A 16,201-nucleotide genomic window follows, 5' to 3' on the forward strand; every position below is an offset into this window, starting at 1 on the left:
TTTATTTTTTTCTCATATTTAACGATTCCATCCTTACATTGTGAAGTTCTAATATCACATGTCATTGTTCTTTTGTCACATTTGGTGGTTCTCTTATTTTTTTTTCTCACATTTGATGGTTCTATTATCATATTCAGCAGTACCAATATCACATTTAATAGTACTTTTATCACATTTAGTGGTTCCCTTATTTTTTTTCTCACATTTGACAATTTCATCATCACATTTGGTAGTACCAATACTACATTTGATTGTACTTTTATATTGGTGCCCACCACTGAAATAACTTTTTTACTTATTTCTTTAATTTTTTTTTCCTTCCCTCTAAACTGAACTATAGTTACATTCAAAAATAAATAAATTAATTTAGTGGATAACATATGATCCTTCCATGTCAATCATTTAAAGTAAAGTTATGAAACATATTAATATTTTCTCATTTATAATAGTTATAAATAAGTATTTTTCTAGTTCTTCACTATCTAACGTGAATATAAAAATTGTATTTTGAATAATTGTTGAAGCTATAGACAAGAAATGATGAATGAATGAATTTAATTATGTAAAATTTTAATTTAAGTAATGGTTAATCATAAGTAGGACTAGATCATTGTACGAGAAAGATAAAAATTCAATCTCCCATGCACTAAAAAAATAAATACAATTTGTATTTACTTCCAAGAAATTTATTACCAAAAAGGGTAAATGGGTGCTGAAATATTTGTAAACATGTGCCTAATATTATTATATTTCTATATAATCTATCTATATATGTCTAAAAACTGAAGTATAGTATTTATTGTTGCTACGCTCCAATTGAGTCATAATAGTGTCCATGTCATTATTATTTTTCTTTTCAATTTTCCTATAATTGTTTTAACATTTATTTATTTTTAATATTTATACTTCTCCAACCTTTCTTCTTCCCTTACTTTTTCATCTTCCCACTACTTTTTCAATATTTCTCTTTCTCTTACCTTTTTATCTCCTTACTACCCTTTATATTAATATCATTCCTTCTCTTCCCCTTTATCTTCCTTTATTTTTGTCTCTTCTTATTCACACCCTCTTACTATAAATTCGTCACTATCTCTCTCATTCTATGGTTAGTTTTCCCTCACAAAACAAAGGCTCTCTCTCTCTCTCTCTCTCTCTCTCTCTCAATTTTTTGGTTGATTTTTTATTTTTCTTGTATCTCTGCTTTAGGCTAATAATTTTTTATATTCTTTAAAACTCTACTTTAGGTTAATGCGATTTATTTTTGTTTTTGTTTTTGTTTTTTTTTTTTTTTTGGTTCTCCTTAATTGTTAAATTTTATCCTATTGCATTATAAAGAATTAAATATAGCATATAAAAAGAAATATTATTCTATTACATAGCATGATTTGGATAACTTGGTATTTATTTTTTTCTTTGTTTTTTAAATTGTTTTTTTATTTGTTCTCTTTGATTGTTAAATTTTATCCTATTGCATTATAAAAAATTAAATGTAGCATATAAAAATATAATATTATTATATTACATAGCATGATTTTGATAATTTGTTATTTATTCTATGACACATCATAATTTTTTATAGTGCTCAATTTAGATGTTAAACTGTAACAACCCAAGGAAAAGCGCTAGCCACATCTGCGCTATACCTCAAAAGGACTAATCACAATTGAGACTCCTTGTAATTGTTAATAAAGCCCAGTTCAACCCAGTAAATAACCAATGTGGGACTCATCACACACACACACATCACACAATCAGTCAAATTGGGGCATCACAATCTCCTCCACTTAAATCCCTAACGTCCTCGTTAGGGCCCACTTTGTGGGGTACTGTCTTTGAGCCCATACGGGATTACTGGCCGACTCTGATACCATATGTAACAACTCAAGGAAAAGCGCTAGCCACATCTGCGCTATACCTCAAAAGGACTAGTCACAATTGAGACTCCTTGTAGTTATTAACAAAGCCCAGTTCAACCCAGTAAATAACCGATGTGGGACTCATCACACACCCACACACATCACACAATCAGTCAAATTGGGGCATCACATAAACTATAAGATTTACTAATTTTTGTTTATTTTTAATCTTTTGTGATGGACAAAGTACTGTTAATAGTTGTCATTCATTTAGAGAAAAGTAAAAGTTAGCTAAACGAAAATCATTAGATGGGTGACAAATTTAAGCTTTTGCAATTTTACTTTAATTGTTACCAATATTTTATAACAATACATATACAGAAATTTAATTCTTAGATTTTGCTAATAATTTTTTATTTGATAATATGTTTTGGGTGGATGAAATTACAATTTCTGCAAAGAAAATAACGTTAATAGATTATCAACAACAAATTGTTTCCTAATTGGTCCAATAAATCATTGATAAGTTTATTAGTTTTCTTAGTTACGCTTTTCAGTGTTTTGGATTGTAGATAGAAAAATAAGGTTTGAGAAAGTTTGTTTAAAACTAAAAGAATAATTTCCAAATTTTATATTATTTTTAATGATTATAACTTTTATTAAAAAAATATTTATTAAAAAATGAATATTTTCATTAACTTGCCTTTTGAATTTCTAAGAAAAATTGTATTGTTTTCATTTTGGTACAACAAATTTTTTTTTTTATGATTTATGTTTCTTCTTATATTACATTTATGATTGTTCTTATACTAAATAAACTATGATTATGAAATACATTATTCTTTATTAAATTAGTTTAAATTGTTAAAAAAAAAATTAATAAAACCACCATAAAAATGATTATCACAAGCAATGCGTAGGTTGCGGCTAGTGTTTATTATATACAAACTGTTTTACACAATTTTACACACCCTCAAAAGCAACTGAAAGTCATGAAAATTTTGTGTGCAATGGTTATTGGTATAAGAGTGCAACAGCGAGATTATCCATTGTGATATTAAGATTCAAAACACACTTCATGATAAATATTACGGTGCTCAAATTTCTGATTTTGGATTATCAAAGTCTTTGATGATAAATTAAAGCCATACTCATACTATTATTAGAGGAACAAAGGGGTATGTTGCACTTGAGTGTTTAGAAATATGCCAGCCACTGCTAAAGTAGATGTGTACAGCTTCAATGTCATGCCGTTGGACATCATTTGTTGTAAAAAAAAGTGTAGATATGGAGTTTAAAAGAGAGAAGACAATAATTTTGACTGATTGGGCTTATGACTGCTTTCAAGAAAGAACATTAGGTGCTTTTGTAGAACATGAGAAGGGGTAATTTCTCATAGGCATTAGCTCAAAACGTCTAGGTAATTTTCCTATATTTACCCTTTAACTTATTTTGTGTTATTTCTTTAAATCTATATAATATCTTGTGAAACACCGCACCCCTGGCCCCAAAACCTTTCAAATCGAAAAGGAAGGTTTTTAGGCATAAACCCATGCAAATGGATGAAGTTGTGTTATTGCCTTTCAAGAGACAGTGGATGTTCTACTATTGTTATCATTCCTCCTAGGTCAAGGGCTTTATAATGGAGTCATCACTTATTTTATTAGAGAAAATAAGAAACCAAAATTGAAAATATACATCACTTTTAATAATGAAATGAAAATTGTATATCATATAATAACCAGAAAATTACATGGCCTTGCTCCTAGATACAATCTAAAACAAAAGTATATCACTTTGATTTCTAGTTATAATCTAAAAAGAGAATATTATAAGAAAAACATAATTTACTAACTCTTGATCTAAGTTTGGATGCTAGGTCACAGAATTGGGAAGGTTTCAGGCACCCAACCTACCTAGGAAAACCAATCTTTTAGATTATGGTGGCCAATGATCATATTACATTATTCAAACAGTTTATATCCTCCCAAAAATATGATTGCAAAGATTGAAACATGCAAAAGTATGATGAAACCCTATTCTAGGCATGCAAAGAATTGATATTGAAAGAGATAGTGAATATGTGTGTGATGTGATAAACCCTAGTTTAACAACATGTGAATATGTTATTGAATTGAAAAATCCTTATCTAAGAGTGTGAATATGTTATATAAATTGAAAAACCTTAATCATGCAAAGACTAAGAACAAACTAGATCTAACGGTCTAGCAAAATAGAACATGCGAAGAACTAGAAATTAAAACATGCTTGAATCTAAAAAGCTTGTGCAATAAATAAAGAAGGTTTAGTAACCTTACTTGCATGCATCAACACTCCTGAGCACTCTAAGCTAGAAAGCTCCCCTAGAGGGGGATTCATAAGTAGGAAATTGGTAGCTTGATGAGACTAGGAGGTCTAAACTATCCCTTCTAGTGAATTAAGACCAAGAGGTACAAGACACCAAAGGTACCTTCCCACTTGAGAAGTCCATTCTATTATGTTGGCTTTATTTAATGACAAAAAGTTTTATGTAATGCATTTTATGTTTGATGCAATTTTTTTGGGCTTTTATGTAATTTGGGGTAGAGTACTTATGCCTCTCCTTCAAGTTTGGAAGATGCATCAACCAGGGATATCGCGACCAAGAGGCGACCTAGATGGCCATGAGATCCACATGGTGGTGTTTTGGATGAAAGTGCAGTCGTGCACCTCGCGACCACCATGCAACCTTAGGGTGCAACCAAGTCATGAGTTGCACAATATCTGTACTCTATACTACACTTGTCCACTGCTTATCTACTAGCGCACGTGCACACACACGCACACACACACACACACACACACACACACACACACACACACACACACACACACACACACACACAGAGAGCTATGAGGCATGGCAAGAGGCTTCAAATAAGGGTTGAACAAACCCTAGAAACCAAAAGAGTGATAAAAGAGTCAAGCCTATCAAGTGTATGAAAAGAGAGAGCTTTTGGCCTTGAGAAAAACCAATATCCTACCTATCTTTTCCATCTCCTTCATTGTATTGATTGAGATTCAGTATACACAAGCCTCGCCCATAAACATAGACCTTATGAGTGAGTGAATGGCTATGGAAACTTGAGAATCCATATTTAAATCCAAATCGTTTGGTGGCTTTCCATTGGCGGCTCAACGATGGTGAGTCCAGTAAGCTAGATGAAGAAAAGACTTAGGGAAGTTGATTGCTAGCTGGAGCTTGGAAGGCTCAAGTACATAGGGAGATATAGGCTTGGAGGGTTTATAGTCATCCATTTTCTGCAACTATTCGTACTAGTGGAGTTATTCAACGTGTGCTTAACGGAGAGGTATTTTAGGCCAGGTGATCAGGTTTTCCTCTTCAAAAACACATCTTGGTTTTTTGTGTGGTTTGTTTTATTTTCTGCATTTTCATATTGCTTCTTACATGGTTTAGAGTGTTGTTAATTTTGCTTGCAACATGACAATTGGCTAAGCACGTATATTGGACTAAGTTGTGAGTTTAGTATTAAAAGTGATTAAGCTGTAAAACTTTGTATTAAGGGTTCTAAATACTTGCTAGGGATAATATAGCATATTTCACTACTACTAACGCTAGAGAGTAGGGATAGTGGGAGGGAGAGAAATCTTAATTAATTTGCTAGGAAGCTTTGAGAATTTCTAGAGTTTCTAATGTACTTAGTGTGTTTTTTAACTGATGTGGAGTAGGGTATTTGTACTGAATGTGAGGGAGCCAAGGACGAGCCTTTGGGCAATATGGGACTTAAGAAAATTAGGTTTTCTGAACAAAAAATGTATGAATCATGCTCCATTTGTTTCAATGGAAAACTTTGTGTATAAATAGTTTTTCGTATTTTCCAGTATTTGGTAGCATTAGAAAAATTGAGTCAAAAGAAAACTATATTTGGTTAACATAAAAAATATGATTTTATATTTAAAGATTATTTTCCACTAAATATTTGTAGAAAACAACTCTATCTTACAATAAGTTAAATAAGGGAAGTTAGGAGATTATTTTTCAACCTTTTTTTTTTTTTTTTTTTGAGAAATGTTTTTCAACCCATTTAAAGTTGCTACCAAACATAGGAAAATTGAATAGTTTTATAGAAAATACTTTTTGGGAAATGACTCATTTTCTTGAAAAAATTAATTCTGGGGATCTAACCCAAGTGCTAATTGGCACTTGGTCCTAGATCTTCTAGATCTTTTTTTTCCAAATTAATTCCAAAAAAGTCCAATTAATTAATTACTTTTTTAATTAATCAATTTCTGGCTATTATGTCAGGAATTAATATTTGGCATTGGATTAAATTGGATGTATGCAACATTACCATAAATTAACCCTATCCTTGGCTAACAAGATTATGAGTTTATGACAGATCATTTAATTTAAATTGGACTAAAATAAACCAATTAAAATTAATAAATCACAATCACGTATGGTTGAAACCTAATTTATGCAAGTTCACCTTACAGTTAAAATTGGTTTCTTTGATATAGTTTAATCCAATGGTCCAATCAATGCTCATGAATTGTTGATTGATCGTTATGACCTCAAGACTCATTTCATGTAATGTATTTAGAGGTCAAACAACTGAAATTACAGTTTTGCCCTAGAGATACGAGATGGTGATGGTATGCAATACAACGCAAGTAAGGTTAAATGTGAGTTGCAAAATAGGGTGTTTACATATCTTAAAGCTTAAACATAGTATTTATTATTGTTATGCTCCTATTAAATCCACATCAACATAACATTTCAGTCTACTTAGTTTATTTCAGTCCAATTAGGTCTACTTCCGACATTCAGTCCACTTGGTCAACTTTTGTAATGCTTTGGGAGAAGATGTTTGTGCAGAAAGATGAGCTCCTTCATTAACGATTATGTCACAGTCTCAGTGTAATATTGTTAAGTTATTGATAAAATTATATTTTTCTTATATTATTAAAGTCTTGTGTTTTTTTGTTTTTCCTAATATAAGCAATAGATTTACTTATATTTGTCTTTTTTAGGCAATTCAAGATATATAGAGGATGAATCATTTGTATAGAGTAATAGAAACAAATTTTAATAACACGTTATATTTTTTACAAAATATATTGCTTTATATAATAATTTAATGTAAAATATTATGTTTCTTTGAAAAAAAAATTACAAAATTTAAAATACATTCAAATAATAAATGTAGATAGTTTAATTTAAAATAATTTAATGTACATTACTCCTTTAGCTTCATAGTTTAAAAGGCAGCGAGTGGGAGGAGTTGTCTTCGATGTGGAACTGCAAAAAATATCCAGGGAGTACACAAATAGTTTCCTTGGGACAACAAAAAAGTAGCCCATATATATATATATATATATATATATATATATATATATATATATATGTATAATATCAACTATACATTGTTAGAAAATAATCACTAGTTTGACACCAATGCTTATAAGTTTTATCTACTCTTTTCGTTATTCACTCCCAAAAAGAAAAAAAAGAAAAAAAAAAAAAAAAACTGTAAATCGTAGTTCGACCTAATTATAAAAGTATTCAATATTATTACAAAGCTAAAGAAATTCTTATCTTTCTATTTATTGAAGTGTTTTCCGTCTCCAATAGAATGAAATATTAAATATCTTTGGAAAATTTTGCCAATAAGTTAAATATGTTGTCTTTTCACGTCAAAGTGATATTGATGCTACAAGTGACCTACACCTATGTTAATGGCAAGATAAGTCTATGAAGCAAAGGCTACAAAATACGGGATTGGGAAGTAAATTAAGTAATTGATGAGTAGGTGGGCGTTGGGGAGGGATTGAATAAGCAGTGACTATGGATTTATGAAGGGAAGGTGGGCTTTGGGAAGGATTTATGATGGAGTAGAGATCTTGCCGTTATGAAAGAGGAAGAGAGATGAGCTCAAAGGCGCTGGGGTTTGCAGAAAAGTTTTCGGCGTGACTTGTGAAGAGGGTAGAGAGACAAAAAAGAGGGGTCAGTATGCATTGGAGGGATGGATCCGTTGAGATGTTGTCTAATCCAAGTGGGTCCCACTTTTTAAAAATATTTACAAATATGCCATTAAGCAACCTTATTTGAAATCTGAAAATTAGTATGATGAACTCTTTAAATTCAGTGTTTAAACATCTTAAAATGAGCAATATAATTCAAACACTCCTTAAAAAAACAATCATACTAAACATATATTTTTTCTTTTTCTGGAACAACAATTTTCAGCGTTTTTAAACACTGAAAACTGCTATTTGGAATCATCAACCAAACAGGCTCTTATGTTTCATTTCAGACTTTGTCTTGAACGTACCATTGTTGCTTCTGTTACATACCTGTATATATACTTCGACAGTTACAAAATACAGATAAGACATAAGTTTTAGCTCTAGTGCTTGGAGCTGATACAATACAGATTTGTCTCATCTAGTACACCGGAACTAAGCCATGTCCAAAAAATGATTCCAATAATATGCAAGAAACATCTTAATTCCTCTTAGAAAATGAGAACAATGCAAGGACCACAAACTTTTTCGTGGTCCTAGCGTTTTTCAGATAATGAAGCACTGTTGAAGCTAACAAATCAAAGTCGTTTGCTTGACGTAGACCAGAACTAGATTTTTGTGTGTGTGTGTGTGGATGAACAATAGTAGATTATCTTTTCATCATAGCTGGGCTATTTTATTCAAGTCCATTTATTTTTTTGTTGTATGAACCCAATTCACTCTGACAGTCATCATGGTATTTGTTCTTCCTCACCTTCTTGTTTTCTTACTAATCCTGCTACCAATTTCTTCTATTGCACAAAATAATGGTAATGTTACTGTTGGCAACTCTCTCACAGCCACTGACAACACCACTTCATGGCTATCACCTTCTGGTGATTTTGCCTTCGGATTTCGTCCTCTCAACCAGACAGATCTCTTCCTTCTTTCTATTTGGTTTGACAAAATACCAGATAAAACCGTTGTTTGGTATGCTAGAGTAGATAACCCTGTACCAAGGGGATCAAAAGTGAAGCTAGATGCTGACAATGGGCTAGTCCTCACTGGTCCTCAAGGGGATGAGTTATGGAGATCTAATACAATTGTTGGTACTGTAGCCTATGGCGTTATGAGCAACACAGGCAACTTTGTACTTCAAGATAGCAGCTTCAATAACTTATGGGAGAGCTTCAAGAATCCCACCGATACATTGTTGCCTTCACAAATTGTGGAAAGATCAGCTGGGGTGGTGCTTTATTCTCGACAATCAGAGACCAACTTTTCCAAAGGGAGGTTTCTGCTAAAGTTGCAGGATGATGGGGATCTTGTGCTCAATACCATAAACTTGCCCACGGATAATACTAATGACCCTTATTATAATAGTGGAACTGTTGCTAGTGCTGGTGATTCTGGTACCTCGGGTACTGCTGGTAAACAACTGATGTTCAACAATTCAGGTTACATTTACATTCTGAGAGAGAACAACCAAAGGTTTCCTCTAAGCCAGGTAAAGCTAGACTCAACTGCTGATTTCTATTTTAGAGCTACTCTCAACTTTGATGGAGTTTTCACCCAATATTCTCACCCAAAGTCATCCAATGCCCATGGAAGCTGGACTTCGCTCTGGTCTATTCCAGATAATATTTGTCACGCTACTGTTTCAAACTCAGGCAGTGGCACTTGTGGATATAACAGTATCTGCACCCTTAAATCAGATCGAAGGCCAAAGTGTGATTGCCCCATGGGTTACTCCTTACATGATCCAAATGACCAGTATGGCAGCTGCCAGCCAGACTTCATACAAGGCTGTCAAGAAGACAAGCTTAGTCCCGGGAAAGATCTGTATTCTTTTGAAGTGCTAATAAATACAGATTGGCCAAACGCTGACTACGCGTTCCTCAAGCCTTATACTGAAGATCAATGCAAACAGTCTTGCATGGAAGATTGTATGTGTGCTGTTGCCATTTTCAGATTAGGTGATAGTTGTTGGAAGAAGAAGCTACCTCTCTCTAATGGTAGAGTTGACACCAGCCTTAATGGTGGGAAGGCTTTTATCAAAATCAGAAACAGTAGTTCCATCCCACCTCTGGGTCCTCACTTTCCAAATAATCCAGAATCAAGGAAGAAGAATCAGGACAATTTGATCCTCGTGGGGTCAGTGCTTCTCGGTGGCTCTTTGTTTGTTAACATTATATTAATTGTTGCAATTTGTGTAAGTGTTTTCTTCATTTACCATAAGAAGCTCAGAAGACCTATGAGCAATGTTAATTCTTCGGAGACAAATATGCGATTTTTTACATACCAAGAACTTGTAGAAGCTACAGGTGGGTTCAAGGAAGAATTGGGAAAGGGAGCTTTTGGTGTTGTTTACAAAGAAGCAATAGAAATGGGTTCTAGTGTTCCTGTGGCAGTCAAGAAGTTATATAGTTTGGTTCAAGACAATGAGAGAGAGTTCAAGACTGAGGTGAATGTGATTGGTCAAACAAATCACAAAAATCTGGTTCGTTTGGTTGGATTTTGTGATGAGGGACTACAACGATTGCTGGTATATGAGTTCTTGAGCAATGGCAGTTTGGCAAGTTTTCTTTTTGGAGACTTGAAACCCAGTTGGAAGCAAAGAATCAATATCGCTGTTGGGATTGCGAGAGGACTCTTGTACTTACATGACGAGTGCAGCACCCAGATTATTCATTGTGATATAAAGCCTCAGAACATACTTCTTGACAACTACTACAATGCTCGAATAGCTGACTTTGGATTGGCAAAACTTTTGATGATGGACCAAAGCCAGACTCGTACTGCCATCAGAGGAACAAAAGGGTATGTTGCACCCGAATGGTTTAGGAATATGCCAATCACTGCCAAAGTAGATGTTTATAGCTTTGGTGTCATGCTACTAGAGATAATTTGCTGCCGAAGAAGCGTAAATGTGGAGACAATTGAGGAAGAAAAGGCAATTTTGACTGATTGGGCTTATGACTGCTATAGGGAAGGAGTATTAGATCCTCTGGTTGAACATGATGTGGAGGTCTTGAATGACAGAGAGAAGCTCGAGAAGTATGTCATGGTTGCCATTTGGTGCATTCAAGAAGATCCATCTCTCAGACCTACCATGAGGAGGGTAACACAAATGCTTGAGGGTGTTGTTGAAGTGCTTGTTCCACCTTGCCCGTGTCCTTTTAGTAGGACAGTAACTATGTCTTAGTATTTACTCTCTTTTGCAATATACCATCTTATATTTTTTTTTTTTGTAGTTAAGTTTGTTTTTGGTTTGTTGCCATAATGATCTTTGTTATATTGGTTCATGTGCTCCAAGTTGTTTATATGCAGAAGATATTAGATATGTTTCCATAGCTTTTCAGATATGAAGAAGTTTATTAACGAATAAAGTGCCACTAATTCCTATGGAAAGTTTGTTTTCACCTACAAATAAGAGGTTTGATAAACTGTGTTCTGTTTTTTGTTTCTATGAGTTTGTTGTTTCTTGTCCCGCGTGGTTGTGATTTTATTTTGGGTTGTATTCTTACTATTTCTTTTATGTGTTTATTCTTATAGGAAGTTCTTAGCTTATCAAACACCAGAAGAAAAAGATGAAAGAGAAACAGAAAAACAAAAAACAAAACAAAACAAAAAGCTTGCAATGAAATTGAGACAGATTAATGCTTGTTTGTTTTAAAGTAAAATATTTTCATTACTTTAAGGTGTTTGTTTTGTTTTAAAATATTGGTCAACTATAAAACATTTTCGGTCAACTTAAAAACTCAAGGAAAACAAAGGCCAAAAGACGTAAAATGATTTTTTTTTTTTTTTTTAAAAGCCATTGTAAGCATTTTGCAAAATCTGAAGCACATTTTACCAAATGCAAATAGCCAATTGGTTCTGAGGGTAGAGATACCTGAAGAACATATTAGATTTTGATAATTGGGCCAAATCTATTGCATCTTAAATCATTTGTGGTTAGTAACTTGATGCAACTGAGCTAAACTATAGCTACAAAGCAAACTTTTATGGAGAACTCAATTGACAATAGTAGTTAATTCTGGGTTCTTCCGTATTTGTTAACTATATATTGATTGGTGCTTCTTGTTATATAGCAAATCTAATGCCACTATTGTTATCAACTATTGGCGTGTAGTTTTTTTTTTTTTTTTTTTTTTTTTTTTTTTGCAAGAATTAATTAATTATAACTATAAGAACCAAGTACAAGAACTCTGGGCCTTAGATCCCTTGGGCTCACAATTTATTTGTAGTGGGTTTAAGGATTTCCTACAATGGGTCGTTCTCGGCAGAGAGACTCAAAGCAACATTCAGTTGAAAAGCTCTCTCCTTGACTATTTTCTCTCCATTTTTTCTGAACCCCTTCTTCTCCCAACTTTCCTCTATTTATAGCCAATGTTAGTGGGGAGACCATGATTATGTTCATCGTTAGTGCTATTGAAGGTCCAGTATTATCTGGTTAAAGTGGCTGTTTTAGGTGAGAGGGCGGTGCAGCATTTATGATCTTGGAACTTGGCTCCATTTTCACCGATTGTGTTCGGCGACTCACGTTCCCGTGCATATCATGACCTTCCCGGGTATTGACTCATGCGCTATACCGGGAAATGTTAACCGGTCAACCCCGAGAGCCTGATAACCAAAACTTGTTTTTGGCCCTAAGGCAGTTTTAAGAAGGGCATAAGGTAACGGGAACTATCTGCCGGGCCTGCGCCCAAGGCTGGTATGGGCTTGGGCCCGGGGCCTAGATGGGTCTGGGCCCAAGGCCTGTATGGGCTTTGGGAGCTCGGTGCCGTACAATAGCCCCCCCTTGATTCATACTCGGTTGCCGAGGAGAATCAAGGAGCTGCCTGGGCTTCTTGACCTCGGGAATCTTTTAGTCTGGGACTTCTGGCTGTCATTTCTCATTAATAGCCATCTCAAAAGACGCGCCGTTCCGCGGCGCCAGGCGCAGACGTCATTATTGCCTGACGGTTCGTGAACCGAAGCGGTGCGCAAATCAGTTACGCCTGGCATTTGCTGGGTCGCTCGCTTGCTGTGCCCATTTATTGTTTGATCAAACGTTTCTTCTTTCCCCATTTCTTCTGGCTCTATAAATAGTTCTTCTCCAAACGTCACTCCACTTTTCCTTTGCCTCTGATTTTTAGCGCCTACTCTCTGCCGACCATATTTCTGTGTGCTTGCTTGCTCAACGCTCTTTTCCTCCTTAGAACCCAACGTAAGTCTCTTTTCCCTTCCTGTTCCTTCAGCTTTGTTTCTTTGATTTTATTCTCGTAGTTTTAGGCTTTATAGATGGGTTATTCTTACCTTCTAGATACCCCGATTGCTTTGGCCAACTTTAGGAATAAGTTTAGTATCCCCAGTGACGTGGACGTGGCTTACTGCCATGAGAGTGATATGGAACTCCACCGAGGGCATGGTACGGCCTTCTTCCCTTTGATGTCCATCTTAGAAGGAGGGGTTAGGTTCCCGGTAGATCCCCTCCTGATAAGCACACTTACCTACTATGGGCTGTGCCCCGACCAGCTTCCCCCCAATTTTTACCGTGTAGTTAGTTGTGTCGGCCAGTTGAACCATACCTTTAACTTACAACTAGACCACCATGATATTAACCAAATGTACAGCCTTTGTGGGAGCAAATCCACAAATTACTACTTAAAGACAAGGGATGCTCGGGTACGGCTGATATCGTGCCTACCCGATTCGAACAGGAACTCCGCCGGGGAGTTTGTCAGGGTGCGCGGCAATTGGTTTGCCGGAGAGATCCCTTGCCCCCTCACACGGCGTGAAGTGGGTTCGTACCTTCCCCTTTTTATAGTTGTTTGAGTAAAAGAAAATCTTTTATTGTTAAAAGCTAACGTGTTATTTGTTCTTCTGCAGACGGCAAAGTGTTTACTCAGGACCTCAGAGCCGTCCACGTCAACGACTTAAACTTCGTCCTTCGTTCCGAGATCTACGTGCACTGGGACGGGCAACTCCGGGCCTCACACCTGATCCTCGGCGTGGAACCGGTTTACTCCACTTGGCAATCATTCAAGCAAGCGTTGATAGTTGACAGCCCCCTGCTCTCGTACATAGACGTCCGGTACGTGAACTTCTTGCCGCCGAAGCTTACAACCGGGGAAGCGAGGGAATTTGGTAGGCAGTTCACTGCCGTGGACGAACGAGTTCCCCTTCGAGACGATTCCGCGGAGCAAGTATCCCGGCGCCTTAGAGAGAGAGCCCACGAAGCTATACAACAAGGGGACCAAGCCCAAGAGCAGACCCATCACGAGGATCCACCCGCCGAGCATCAACAGCAGGTGACAGACGCGGCTAACCTGCTAGCTGAAGCGATCCAGCCCGGTGCAAGCATGGTGGCAAGGCGAACAATGACCCTAGACAGGTTCGTGCCTGGTGCCCGGCCGACCAACCAGCCCCCGCCTACCCAGGGTCGGGGTCCAGTTTCTCAACCTCCTCCAACCTCGCAGTCCGGACGTGCCCGGAAAAAACAGAAAGTGGCCGAGCCATATTCCACGGCCCCGGGGGACGCCTCTGCCCGGACTCCTCCCCGACCAACAGGGGGGATTGTCATCCGCGAGCCGCAGACCGAAGCCGGCACGGGGGGCGCATCCTCCTCCCAAGTGGCTCCGGCGTGGGAGCCAAAGTTCCTTCTGGATGGCAAACCATTGCCATCAACGGCCTCTGTTCGGATATGGGATAAGGGCGAGGGCGGCCGCATTGCCCAAACCTTGGCCGGAGCTCTCCAACTTCCCGAGGACGTGCACGCCTTTGAGGACGGGTCCGAGGAGTCCGTGGGGCGCCGGTTAGAGTGGCACGCCATTGCGGTAATTCTTTTGTCTATTTACTCCATGTAAATTTCCTTTTGCCACTTTGCTAACCTTCACGCTTGCTAGGCCGCTCAACTAGCTCACATTGTGGCTGCCCGGGCACGGGAGCTTGACGAGGAAAATGAGCGCGAGAAGGCGGCGCGGGAGGCAGCAGTAAAAACGGCAAAGGAAAAGGCCAAGATTGCTGAGTCTGCCGAGAATAAGGCTGCTGCCGCGGAGAAGTTCCGAGCATCTGCCGAACAGAGGTGTGCTGACCTCCTGGCCAGGCAAAATGAGACTGAACTTAAACTGGCCCAAGCCCTCAGTCTCAACACTTCTCATGCCGAGGAGATAGCTGACCTCAGGGCGGGTTTGGCGGCCGCGGAGCAGAAGTGGTACGACGTGGGCTTCGCCGACGCTGAGAACTCCGCAGAGCCGGTGGTTGCTCGGGCTCGGCATATGGGTTTCGAGGCCGGGTGGTATGCTGCTCTTCAAGCAATGGGAGTTCCTGAAGATTCGCCGCTGAGAGACCCCGGCCAGATTCCATTTCCGAGTCCTGTACCAGCCATCCAGAACGTCCCGGCTGCTCCAGATGAGGAGGAGACGGCCAGTATGAGGGAGTTGGTTGAGCAAATAGACTCTCATGCTGAGCCCGAGGAACTGGAGACTACGAGCACACCGACCGTGCAGGAACTTCTTGACGAGGCCCAGCCTTTCTCCCTGATCGTCCAACAGGAAGTGCCACCACCGACTCAACCCCCTAGTTGATTTTATTTTTAGCTTATTTTTATTTCGTTTTTATTTGCCTATGTCACCGGGATGTGGTGATTGAACCTTTGTTTTAATTTATTGGCTTTATTTGCCCATGTCACCGGGATGTGGTGATTGAACCTTTGTTTTAATTTATTGGCTTTATTTGCCCATGTCACCGGGCTGTGGTGACTGAACAATTTGCTTTTACCCTTTTAATTGGAAGTCTGTTTTCTTTTCCTGTTTCAATTTGGTTGAATGAAATTATATCTGTTTGTGCCCTGTTTGAATCACACCAATGCTATGGCCGCTCAATAGAATGTACCCCCGAGAATCTGTTGTGCGGAGCTGTGAGTAGTTTTGAGAGCGCTATTCGGACTTTGTTTTTGTAAAAAAGGTCAGGTTTTTATCAGGTTTTGGTTTAACCGAGAATTGAGTTTCCGTCCTTCGAGCATTTGTTTGCAAAGTTTCCGTTTGTCCGGACGCTTGATTTTAACCGAGAATCAATTTTTTCGCCCTCATAGATTTAATTGCACGGTTCACACATGCTCGGTGATTTTGTCCGAGCCGAAAGTCAGGTTTCCCTCCTTAGGATTTTGTTTGTAAGGTTTTCACCTGCTCGGCGATATTGATCGAGCCGAGGGTCAGGTTTCTGTCCTTAGGCTTTATTCGTAAGGTTTTCACCTGCTCGGCGATATTGATCGAGCCGAGGGTCAGGTTTCTGTCCTTAGGATTTTGTTTGTAAGGTTTTCACCTGCTCGGCGATATTGATCGAGCCGAGGGTCA

The 16,201-nt window shown here is 37.6% G+C and overlaps 2 protein-coding genes across 4 annotated transcripts in view; both read left to right on the forward strand.

The window, feature by feature from the left end:
* LOC126724195 (G-type lectin S-receptor-like serine/threonine-protein kinase RLK1) overlaps nucleotides 1-11,329 on the forward strand; it is a 50,214-nt gene extending 38,885 nt beyond the window's left edge. The window contains exon 2 of one of the 3 annotated variants that reach the window (XM_050428614.1): nucleotides 8,638-11,329. In XM_050428614.1, the coding sequence (XP_050284571.1) occupies nucleotides 8,638-11,067 (2,430 nt within the window). In that variant the 3' untranslated portion in view covers nucleotides 11,068-11,329. The remainder of the gene's footprint in view (nucleotides 1-8,637) is intronic. The other 2 variants (XM_050428627.1, XM_050428625.1) reach the window with 2 other exon arrangements.
* Nucleotides 11,330-14,026: 2,697 nt separating this feature from the next.
* Nucleotides 14,027-15,433, forward strand: LOC126728020 (uncharacterized). The gene is made up of 2 exons (XM_050433927.1): nucleotides 14,027-14,683; nucleotides 14,753-15,433. The coding sequence occupies exons 1-2, from the start codon at nucleotides 14,210-14,212 to the stop codon at nucleotides 15,431-15,433; spliced, it is 1,155 nt and encodes a 384-aa protein (XP_050289884.1). The 5' UTR covers nucleotides 14,027-14,209.
* Nucleotides 15,434-16,201: the final 768 nt, after the last annotated feature.

This window comes from Quercus robur, chromosome 1 (assembly GCF_932294415.1).
Source record: "Quercus robur chromosome 1, dhQueRobu3.1, whole genome shotgun sequence".
Taxonomy (NCBI): Eukaryota; Viridiplantae; Streptophyta; class Magnoliopsida; order Fagales; family Fagaceae; genus Quercus; species Quercus robur.